Source organism: Equus quagga, chromosome 18 (assembly GCF_021613505.1).
Source record: "Equus quagga isolate Etosha38 chromosome 18, UCLA_HA_Equagga_1.0, whole genome shotgun sequence".
NCBI lineage: Eukaryota > Metazoa > Chordata > Mammalia > Perissodactyla > Equidae > Equus > Equus quagga.
The window spans coordinates 4,566,034-4,578,309 of record NC_060284.1 but is presented as its reverse complement, the minus strand read 5'-3'; the positions used below and the strand labels follow the sequence as shown (position 1 = coordinate 4,578,309).

The window sequence follows — 12,276 nt, the reverse complement described above, 5'->3', positions numbered from 1 at the left end:
GAACAGTGAAGTAAAACTTTTAAGAGCATAAAAGTATAATTTAAGAATAACATAAAAAGTAGGAATACCTTCCAAAGTAAGGTGACATTTTTCTCTTTTTTAGTGGTATCTTCATTAATTATTCTCCAAAATTCAGGTCCTCTGATAGGAGCTGCATAATGACAAGGAGCCCAAGTTGTACATGTGATCTTGGAAGGAATATTTTTCAGTTATATTTGAAACACACACTTATGCGTTTTTAAGACACATTTAGAAAAACTCGGCAGACCTTTTATATCCACGACAACCGTGTAGGCTGGAGCGCTCCAGTTACTCCAATAGCCCAGTCCATCCTGCCTCTTGCAGCGCACCTGCACAGCGTAGACCGCACACAGGTCTGGCACCAGGAGACTGGCGGATTTTGATCTTGCATCATATACCTCATACGTCTGTAAAATAAGTCAAAGCATGAACACCTATGTAGCTAAAGGGCCCTGAAATTCATTGGACTTTAAACCTTAGCACTATTCCAAAATTCAGAGAGAGCTGACTTTGTGTTTTCTGGTTTTAGAAATACTCATATGAGGCTTGGATCATGAGCTCCTTGCGGGTAAAAATTGTCTTAGTCATCTTCTTATTTCCTTCTCATGACCAGATTCGGACTCGTTCATTTGCAACCTCGCTTCCCAAACACTCTCTTAACCCTATTACTAATCTCGGTCCAGCATCCTCCATCCACAAAGACTTCTAAGCACTTTAACCCAGTGGTTAGATGGGGCCAGCTGTAGAGAATCGCTGACGTTCAGTCTCCTCAGCAGGCAGGTAAGGGTCACACTCATTCCAGTTGAAATCATTGTGATCTAATGACATGATTAGGGTGCCTGGTAATTCTGGGTCTTTGCAGCCTGCCATCAGAGAACGGACACGGCGAGTCATCTTATGCACACTTGCCACAATGGGTGTGATTCTGGTTGTTTGACAAAAGCGGCTTCTCCCAAAATGCATCCCAATGAATGTACAAGTATAAAGAATATTGCTAGATGTTAGAGACAAAAGGCTTCCTTGGTAAAATGAGTTTGAGAAACATAGGATGAACAAAAGTCACAAATGTCTCTTTAATGAAGGCCTCTCCAAACCTTTAATACATAATATACTATGACTATACTAGGGGCACACAGTGAGGCGAGGTTTCCTAAAGTGATTTAGGAACATTTCAAGGAAGAGTTTTTCAAAGAACATATTTTATGGTACAAATGTTCTGTAACACTCACTTTGGGCAATGATGGATTGCAGGAAATTTCATTCCTTAAAAAGGTTAGACTTAGATCAATCTATTTAACATAAATAACTACAAAATACAAGAGGATATACTGTTATGCCAATAAAATAAATCTTATGCAATACAATTCTTAAATAGTTATAAGAAATAACTTTTAGTGAGGCGAGCTGAAGAAATTTCCAGGTAAAAGGTACCTTCCATTGGACTTCTTTTCCACTTAAACCATAGCGAATCTGGAACTGAAGATTATTCTCTGGAAAGACTGGCTTTTCCCAAGAAATTTTCAATAACCCAATTTTTACAGTAATTTCTGCTTTCACACTAGATGGAGGCAGTGGTTTCACTAGAAATTTAAAAAACAGTATTATGTAACAGTAATTTAAATGATGTTTAAAAAACATTAGTGTGATATAATTTTTCATATCTTATATTTATAAAGCAGTATCTTTTTCTCAAAACTTTCTCATTCGTTATCTCATTTAATCCCCTATAATTTTATGTGATACACATGAAAGGGATCATCTCTATTTTGCAAATAGAGAGGATGAGTGAAAAAAAAGTCAAAACAGTGTTCTTGTCCTCTGCAAGTTAATAGTTAACTTGATTAGAAATTGATCCATTGGTTCTGCATGCAAAAGCAACCATACTGAACACGTGGGACATGTCAGTAGCAAACTCTGCTCTACACAGAGCTTCAATCAAAGGCAAAAAGCATGCACTGCGGCCACTCCCACATGTGTAAATTTCCAGCTCTTCTGCTGCTGTCTATTGTTAAGTATTCCCACGTGAAGGTCAGAGACAGGCTTGCAGAGTAAAGCCTTGGTTCCTACAATCTGAGAAAAACAGACTTTTAAAGGGCAGAAATGGAGGTAAAGATGACAAGAATGTCAAGAGCTCTAAAAAAAAAAAATAGTAAAGGACAATATGTAAACTCATCATGTTGTAAAAGTCCCAAAGCCCAAGCATAAGCTCAGGACTTCATCAACAATAATACTTGAGACTGTTCATGACCAAAACTCCTCAACTGTTCCATTGCTACACAGGTTCTCACGCTTGCTCAATTCTTCCGGTGCCAAGAAGACATTCTTCACCAACCAGTAAGATGACGTATATTTCATCTCACGAAAAGATAATTCCCCCTCAGGAAAGGAAGGATGAATGTTTGAAAGACCCTAAGGCATTAGATCTCAGATTGTACTTGACTGAATCATATGGATATCACATGGATACAGCCTGTAGTTTGCAGAAAGGGTGCTTTGAAGTACAATGGTTTACATGACCCCCACAACACCCACACTGGGGAGGCACGAGGAGCTTCCTGCACTCTATGGGTGATAAAACAGTCACGGAGTGCTTATGTGATTAGCCCAAGTTTACAAGGCGGAGCTGGCATTTGGATCCCAGAGTTGAATTCCACATTTTCTAGTACTCAGTAGGCAATATAAGCCCAACTTAGATTCCTTATTTTAGTACTGAAAAGAATAACATTAAATGTTATTCAGACAGCATAAAAAACTGGATCCATACTGCATCTGCCATAGAGGACATGTGAGGGTGTATCTGTGCATGCTTATGGGGACGGGGGTAGAGGGTTTCTTTGCTATCCTGGGTGGGATATTTAGTATCAGAGAAGTGCCACCTACAGTAAAATCACCTAAAATGGAAGCAACCTAAATAGTGGGGGCGAGGGGAGAGTAATCAATTAATTGAGACTTTACATTAATAAAGAAACCTAAAAATTATAACTTTATCCTGTATTTAACAAAATGTAGATTTTAATTCAGATGTATACTAATTATTTGAAATTATAATGAATCAAATATTGATTTGGGGGATAATTTTCCAATAAAATAGTATATAGCACCAAAAGATATTCTTTTACCTCTGCTGCACAATCTTTAATGGGTCATTTCTCAAAGATTTCACAACAATACTAGAGAGATAGATCATATTATCCAAGGGCTTTCTTAATCCTTTGAAATCAAAATATCTTTCAAAAAGTGTTTAAAATATCACGATGTATGTCATCATCCTTGTCTCTTTTCTCTTCTTCACTTCACTTTAGTTATTTTGAATTCTTCTGCTCCCTACACAACCTCACAAATTAAAGCCTTGTGTTATGACTACTCAACTTACAAAAACTGTCAGAATACTCCAGTTAAACTTTTAGATTAAAAACAGCAAATGTTTTCATAAGTACATTAGGAGAAAAACACAACGTAGTACACTATTTAGAATAATATTACTACTAACTTTCATTCCCAATGACCAATATAATTCATCGAATCGTATGCTGAAAATATTCCTATTGCTAAAAAATTGAGCTATAAATAATTTAAAATAAAATCAAAACTGTAAAACTTTCTAAGGCTGATTGTCTTCTCAATTCCATTGTAAACAGGAAAAAAAATTTTCAATCTAGTGTGATCAGAAAATGGATAAATACAGGTTACCCTGAATCAACTTCAGTCCAAATCTGCTCATCAAAATGAAGACACACAGCACAGCGCGACATACCCACAGAATCAGGGACGACACACACTGGGGCAGAGTCCAGTGAACCCAAAGCGTGATTGATTCGGATCCACATCGTGTAGCCGGATAACAGAAAGATTGGCTGAAACACGCATTCATGAAAACCATTCCTCTGCAAATGGCAATCTTTAGGTTCAGATATGGGATGAACAGATGGAACATCAGAACAGTAAAGGCTGCTCCTGAAAAGATACAAAAACTCCATTAATATACGACATTGATGAAAGCAACAAGATATTTGAGAATTCTGCTTTGCTGTTTAAAAGAGACTGTTTTTGCTCCACTTGAAAACAGATGCTCTTATTGGAAAGGCATTTTGGAATTCCTAGCTATATCACAATCTTATGTCTTCCCATCAAAATAGACAATAACCCTTATTAAATATTTCATTAGACACTAAATGGGGATGCAAGTGAAATAAGTGGCATTGCTCTAACAATGAGAGAATGACTCAATTAGAGATAGAACCTACAACACTTTGAAAGCTAAGCTGATATTATACCAAAGCAACACAATTTTAAAAGTATAGCTCACAAGTAGCAATAGGGCATTCCCAAGATTGGAAGGAAGGTAAATTCCTTACACGATAAGCAGAGATCAATTCCATGACAAATAGAAGATATAATTGATAGTAAATATAGCCTAATAGATTGTGTTCTAGTATTTTCTAGTTCAAAGCAATTAAAATAATACTAATTCTTGATTTGCATATGAATCATACAGTCAAGAATATCACCCATTTTCTCAGAGAAGAAAATTAAGAAATCTTTTTCATAACTGCATCACAGTAATCACTCCACCTCGGAACATACAGAGCCTTTCTCCTCTTCTTTGAAATAGCCCTTCTGCCACTATTTGCTCTGAATATGGCATTTAAGTGGCTAAAGTAGCATTTACTGTTTCCATAGGAATGAGAGTAAGGAGGTTACAAGAAAATGAAAAATCGATATTCTTCTGTCTCTCATTTTCCATTTTTTGTGGCACCTTGTTCTTCCTGTTTCCTCAAAATTACAATCATGGGTGTGTGCATATGAGTGTGTGCATGTGTGAATGAGTGGTGGTGGGTGGAGGAAAATGAGAATGAAGACGTCATTCTGCTAGTAAAAAAGGAGAGGCATGACCTTGTATAGAAGCTCAGCAATAGTCCACTTGGGATCCAAAGGTTAGCATCATCATCGTCATGACAGCAATAACCATTTATTGAATGTTTATCAGGAGAAATTATATCATTTAATTATTATTGCATGAAACATGTCATTCGTTCTCACAGAAACCTTAAAGTCCTATTATTCTCTCCATTTTACAGACAAGGAAATTGAGGCTTAGAGAGGTTAAAAAACTCGCCCAAGTATGTGCAGTTGGTTTCATAGTTCTGTAAAGGCCAGTGAGATAAATGAGGCCCAGGGCTCGTGGAACAGTCACCCAAAAACACCTTTGTTAATGTGAAATGCCATGGAAAGAAAGGAAAGACAATGGCAGAACAGGAGCATTCCATTGATTTAAAAATACTCCTGTCAGGTGAGATGAAGGCAGCTATTATTCTCACGTGAGAAACAGTCCCATTTTTTCTAATACTACAAAGGAGAGACTGGAAGCATTAGGAATAGAATTGAGTCCACAGTATTTGAGAAAGGGACCTGTTTTTAAGCAGAAAATTTACATTTTAAGAATAAATGAGCACAAGTTATACAAACTGCAAGTCCCCAGTACAAATACAAATTCAAATCAAGACAGGGCGCTTAAGAGCAGCACATATACTTGAAAACCACTATGACATATCATAAAAGTAAAAATGTATCTACCCTCTTCTAATCAAATGTGCTGTTATTTTAGATAAAACTCTTTGTGGAGAGAAGGAGAATACTATAGGAAAACAATGCCTTGAACTCTTTGTAAAACAGGGAAGGGTGAAAATAAGCAAACACAAATTACTCTATTAGGACACTTCAATCCTTACTAAGTATTTCTCTCTTAAATAATCTTACTACTTCTAAAAGCCATTCGTATGTTCTCTTAGAATCTTTGTGCCACTACCTCTGACTTTTTTCCAAAGCACTGATCTTTAGCAAATGATCTTAGGCTTCTGTAACCCTCGATATTCTCCTCTCATCAACTCTCTAAACCAAACTAAAATGTACAGAAACTAATTTTTCTTGGATTTCCTTCAAGAGTTAAAATGCAACTATGGAGAATTAATTGGTTATCAGAAAAAGTAATTTGAAGTAAAAAACAAATTGCAATTTTTTCACCTCGTGTGAATTTTTTCAAGAATCACCGATTTATTTAATCTCTTGAAAATTTCCTAAGTAGATTCTACCTTCCCCTCTTAGGAAGAAAACCTACAAGACTACAGCGATGGCGATATTTCCACAAGAAGTTTTCATTTCACCGTATCCACAGAAAAATAAAACAGCAAAAATAATACATACCTATGATACCTCAACTGCAAAGTACTTCCCGTGAGCGATGGGATTGCATTGGTTGACCATCTGCAAGTCATTTTAGTTAAGTACCCGTCAGTTTCACATGATATATTGATATTGACATCTATTTAAAACACATTAAAATATTAATATAAAGGAAAAACAACAACAAAAATTCAATGAAAATGAATTTTCCTTACGTCTTCAATGGGACTCTAACACAGGATCCATAAGAAAAACTTATCTTGTGGAACAAAATGAAAAGAACCTCAGTCTCCTTACCAATCACATACAATTCAGCATAGCGGTGGTGGCATTCGTGCTCGTTGCAGCAGTACACAGCGTCGTAGGTGAACTTTCCTCGAGGTTTGGTGGCATTCAAATTGGGAAAAGTAACTTGGCTAACACGGTCACCCACAACACTATACTGGCTTTGAGGAATTTTCTCAGCTAAATTCATCCACCAAACAATCTTTTTCGAGGAAACAATCTCGTTTTCATTTTTATAGATGCAGTGAAAAGAAGCGTTAGACCCAACACTTGTCAGAATTTTAGGTGGGAAGTATATGACATCTGTAATGAGGAAAGAAAGGTGGGACATGAGATGAAGAAAGAAAACATCACGTTAGCATGTACAACATGTAAAAGAGATTCACAGTGGGTTCAGAATTACACCGTCCACCCACCCCACCCCCACCCCCACCCCCCCACCGCCCAAATAAGTGTGCTAAGAGACTGCATAACTGTAATTGCCTGTTCACGGACGGTTACCTAGTGTGCCACGCACACCTCTCCTCAAATGATTTGAGCTTCATAAATGTCTTCAGTATTTTCTAAACCTAGAGACTTCTTCATTATAAAATATGCTTTAGCGAGTAATTGTCGCTTGCTAACGGATGGGCAGAAAATTAATGAAAATGAAATAAAGTCTAATTCCACAACGTCTTCCATCAGATTCTGCTCTCATAATCAGTGAACTTTAGGGTGAGTTTTAAAATCAAATCACTATAGGACAAAATCCGGAAGAAAAAAATGGTGGTTGCCATTGTCTCATCTGGATATACAGAAACTTCAAATAAGCAGGTGAAGTAGAGAAATAAGCTTTAAATAAGAAAACAAGTAAGGAAATGTTAAATCCATGATTCACCAATATACAAAGCAGGAATAACTGTAAATATTGGTCTGTAATATCATTTTAAGTTATTTAATGGCAAGATCCTATGGTTGAGGACAAGGGGAACCAATATTTTCCTAAAATATTCTTTTTTAATGCCTATACACTATTCCATACTAGGTTTTCAGTCCCCTATTGTTGGAAACAGCTTGCTTATATTTTTAATTAGAAACAGATAAAAATAAATGTTTACAGAGGAAGAAATTATTTCTGCCATCGTGCATTACAAAAACAGTATATTTCAATCGCACAATTTAAAGTAAAGCCATTTTCTGCTGATAGAATATGGATATCTGTTTTCATACATCTCTTCTGGATTACACACAAGAACAAAAAATAAAATAGCTTCATTAGTTTTTACGATGTTTTCTCTTTTCTGTAATAGCCTGCTAAACTCTAATGTCTTTATATTCACAATCCACACAGGAAATTCGCATTTTGTATGTCTAAGGTCAAGCATAAACAGGAAAAAACTCTGCAGCACGAAATTACTGGACGGAAGCCAGTCCGCTAGGTCACAATCCTACCTCGGGTGCGGCACAGACTGCGAGACCATTGACCTGCCTTCAACACGCTCCACATCCCATTACTGAACTGCTGCAAAAACCTCAGAATAGTTTCATTGTTTAAAGAGGACAAATGAGATTTCAAACTTTAAGTTGAAGATTTTAATTCTAAAGATAATAAAAAACTCAAAGCATTTCTCTTCAAAATTGAATGCTTAAGTAAGGCTTAACTGAGAAATAAGACTAAAGTTGTAGTATTTTAGCATGATTAAATGCTAAAATATTAGCTTAGAAAGAAGAAAAAGTTACTAAAATCCCAATGATTAAAATTTTCATGGAACAAATGTATTGTAATTGATATGAGGTAAATGTTGAATATTTAATTTTCAAAATAATATAAATATATATTTTATCTCATTTAAGATACCACATTAGAAAAGCTGCCAAGTATGAAACGTAGAAATCGCCTAATATATTTCTCCTCTTCTTTGGCAGCAACAAGAATGCAGTTAATAAAGGTATTACAAGAATTCAGCCCTTCTAAATTGTTTTCAGGATGTACCATAACCTAACTGCAATATTCTTGGACTTCATAAGTTCTGGAAAGGTCCTGGGTTTGCCTCTAAAAGTCCACAACCTCCCCACAGCTACAGAGAAAGAACCTAGCCACTTCATTTTAAAAGAATCCATAAGAATTCCTTGATTAGGAACAGTCAGCATTTCAGTAACTGTGCATTTGGTAGGTACAGCTTTAATTTATCAATCAGTAAAAAGCAGTAGTTATAAAGGTGCTGAAAATCAGCATTCTGTTTGCTATGGCAGCAGTACATCAGGTAACCTCTGTTAAAAAAAAATCCCAAGGGTTTGGAAATAATAAAGCAGTCGCGCTAATTCATGCTAAATAAATTAACGCCTCAACCTTACAGAATGTTTCAGTTTGATGGCTGTCATTATAGCACCTATCAGTGAACTAGCAAGGAGAACCTAATAACAGGACGTAGTTAGACTTAAGAGCAAAGGGTTCAAACCCCTTTGTGCAAAGAATAGGAAGTTCCCAAATTTGGAGAAACAGACTTTGCTGTTGCACAGGGTTCGGACAACAAGGGTGGAAATCGCTGCAAAGGTAATTCAGTAAAACTAAACCGAAAAAACCTAACCAACACCGAAACCTCATTAGCAGGACTCATGAAGGAAATGAAATGTTCCACTAAAACGCTCTACGTAATTAGGCTTACTGCTTACTAGCTTTGAGTATCAATTTTTAGCGTTGCTGAAAATCTCGCATATTTATACATTATGCGCTTCATCTCCTTTCAGTGGTTACAAACACGAACTTGTGAATTAGACTGCCAGTTCTGCTACTTTCTAATTGTATGAACTTTTACAAGTCATTTAACTGCCCTACATCTCAATTTCCTAGTCTATAAAAGAGGAATGAGAGTACATACCTCATAGTGTTGTTGAAAGGATAAAATGATGATATATGGAAAGCACCTACAACAGTGTCTGAGACACAGGAGGCACCTTGTAACTGTCCTTATTATTATTATTCAGTAGGGAATGATGAGCCTAATTCCACCTTTTCTTTGTGATTCAGCACACATCAGTACCTCATGACAGCAGATGACACTGTTAGAGACAAATGTTCTCGGGAGCTACTCCAGTGTGTAAGCTTTTCTCCCCACTCTTGGTGACCTAAGTCTGCTTTCTTTTAGCCAGTTTCTGTCCTTCCCTTAAAAATCACCTGTTACCACACAGTGGCATCTAAGCTGTGCAAATTTCTTAAATTAGTAAGCCTAACTTGTCTCTCATTGCTAAATCAACAGATTCTGCCCTTTGGGCAGCTGTTTACTCACTGTCTGGATTTTTTTTCACCTATTTTCAGATTTTTCTGTTTGGGATGTCTAAAGTCACTAGAGAGACAGTCATGGTGAATGAGTAAACGGCAAGCTGTTAATGGTAATATCGTTAGATAATGTATAAGCAAATAAACTTGCAAAGTTTCTTTTCAACAAAACATTTTTATTACCTTCATGTACACTAAACACTAAATATTTGCATATGGAAGAGCAAATATATGTGTGAGTGTGCTTTATATATATATTATTAAATCTGATTATCTTATATGTGAAAGCATAACAATATGATCCAACAGATTAAGAAACCAGGCAAATTCAATCCTACAGATACTGACATGAGTTAGGAAGGTAACAGAAGAGTAAAAGGTTTAGTAAAAAGTAAAATAGAACTACAAATATGTCCACCCAAAGGCCTAAAAGCTTAGGTTGAACAACCCAAAACAAAATCTTATGTGAAAGGTAACACAAATAATGATTATGTTGGATCAAAAGTTCATCTAAAATTTTTCGTCTTAATCCAGTTGAATATGTAACATTGCTAAGAATCATTATTCTAGAAAGGTATAAATGGATAACTCAAGTATTTTCAAACTTTAAGAGCAATGATGATTCTTTTAGAATTCTCCTCTTCTTTAGGGTAAGTTTTCAGATCTAATTAAAAAGTAAAACGGTAATGACTGAAGCCATTTTCTTGTGGAAGAGAAACATTTCATCAGATGGTTAAATGAGGGCAGCAAGCCACAGGCCACTCAGTGGGGCAGGCGCTGCTGCCTTGCACTTCCTTTATAAACTTCCCTTCTGCCACCCACTTCACCCCACCCCACGGGGCAGTCTTTCAAATTTGATGTTGTTAATTTATTCCTCTCTACATATTTCACAGCTAGTCCTTAAAGCCTATTAATCAATGATACATAACTGAAGATAGATTTAACTTTCCTCAGAAAATGAAAAATTCTAAAAGCTGAATTGTTTGCATCATATTATATACATTGTGATACTCAATGATTACCTGAGGAATAGAGACGAGACTGTCAGGTCTCCTAAATCTGCTCTCACAAGGTCCCTGACTTTCCCAGTGAGAATTAATGGCTCCTGCTGCTTAGCGCTCGGGTTAGCTCTTCTCACAACCTCACTTTGCTAAGCAGTTAGTTACGTATCATGTCAATCTCTCACTCTCATTACATTGAGATTTTGAATCCTGAGATTGTGTATTTATAAACTATGAGAGTTCCTACCTACTATTTACTGAGCACTTTAAGGGTAAGTAAGGCACTTTATGTGCATTATTTCATTTTACCCATATAAAAACATGCCTATTTCACAGATGAGGAAATTGAGGCATAGGAAGGCTAAGAAACTTTCCAAATAAGTAGTGGGGCCAGGACTTCTATAAACTTAGGTGAGACTCCAAATAAACCATTAATGCTACTTACTTTTTGATTAATCAATGCTTTTTACATAGTAGGGAATCAATAAATAAACTTACTTAGTTAAACATGTTAAATATCTGCTTAGTGTTTTACCTGGTACTTGCTATCTCCCTACGTCCACAATCAATCTGAGAGAGTCTGAGTAGGAATAATTTTGCCCATTCAACAAACCAGACAACCAGTCAAGGGACCATGAAGAGTCTTCCTACCATCCCAACCCAGCGTGTGACAGCGCTAGGACTATTCTTAGGCTCTTGAGCTCTATGTAAAACATCGCACCTCATCTTCATGAGGAAATTGGGAATAAACTGCAGTTTTTCTGATGTTAAAGATAACTTTAAAAATACGAAAACGAAAAGTGCAAACTCTCAAAAGCTAGTGTCTGGAATGAAAGAATTATTTTATTATATAATATATAATATATAATGTTCAAATAAAAGTTTAATATCTGAAATTTATGTCAAATAAACACATATGATTTTCAAATGTAAATTAAGGGAACATCAATCTAAGTAGTGTTCTGAATTTGTGAATTTGGAACTTTTATATTAACTCTACCTTTTGAATAATTCAGCAAGATATTGCTATGGACATATGCAAACTTGGGAGCTCTTAAACAAGTTTTCGTTGACAAATTAACTTGTTCAAAGTTTAAATTAAAAGTTAATACTGTGTTCCTCCTCTTGGTTTACTGCCACAAAATTTAAGATGGTTATAAAATGCCAAAGGCAAATTTAGGAACCATATTCCCCTCTCAGTAGAAGGTACTATTACAAAACCTACCTTGAGTGGTGAAGACAAGAGGGGTGCTCCAGTCACTCCAGACTCCTGGCCCATCCAGTCTCTTGCCCCTCACCTGAACCTCATATGAAGACCCAGGAAGCACGCTGCCCACCAGCAGAGATGTCGCTGAGACAATCTCATCAGCCTGTTAAATATTATTGGAAAACATCAGAGCATCAAGTCAACGTGGAACCTTTACCAACACTGATCACAAGCAAGTCTCAACAAATTTCAAAGAATTAAAATCACACAGAGTAGTTAGCTGCCCACAGGGGAATTCAACTGAAATCAATAATCACATAACAAAC

The 12,276-nt window shown here is 36.2% G+C and overlaps 1 protein-coding gene across 3 annotated transcripts in view; it reads right to left on the bottom strand.

The window, feature by feature from the left end:
* The window catches only part of LEPR (leptin receptor), a 67,224-nt gene that overhangs the window by 17,111 nt on the left and 37,837 nt on the right, over window positions 1-12,276 (bottom strand). For all 3 annotated transcript variants that reach the window (XM_046645770.1, XM_046645771.1, XM_046645772.1), the window contains 7 exons: window positions 11,969-12,113; window positions 6,499-6,789; window positions 6,223-6,340; window positions 3,776-3,975; window positions 1,453-1,601; window positions 269-428; window positions 69-151 (listed from right to left, as the gene is read on the bottom strand). In XM_046645770.1, the coding sequence (XP_046501726.1) occupies window positions 69-151; window positions 269-428; window positions 1,453-1,601; window positions 3,776-3,975; window positions 6,223-6,340; window positions 6,499-6,789; window positions 11,969-12,113 (1,146 nt within the window). The remainder of the gene's footprint in view (window positions 1-68; window positions 152-268; window positions 429-1,452; window positions 1,602-3,775; window positions 3,976-6,222; window positions 6,341-6,498; window positions 6,790-11,968; window positions 12,114-12,276) is intronic.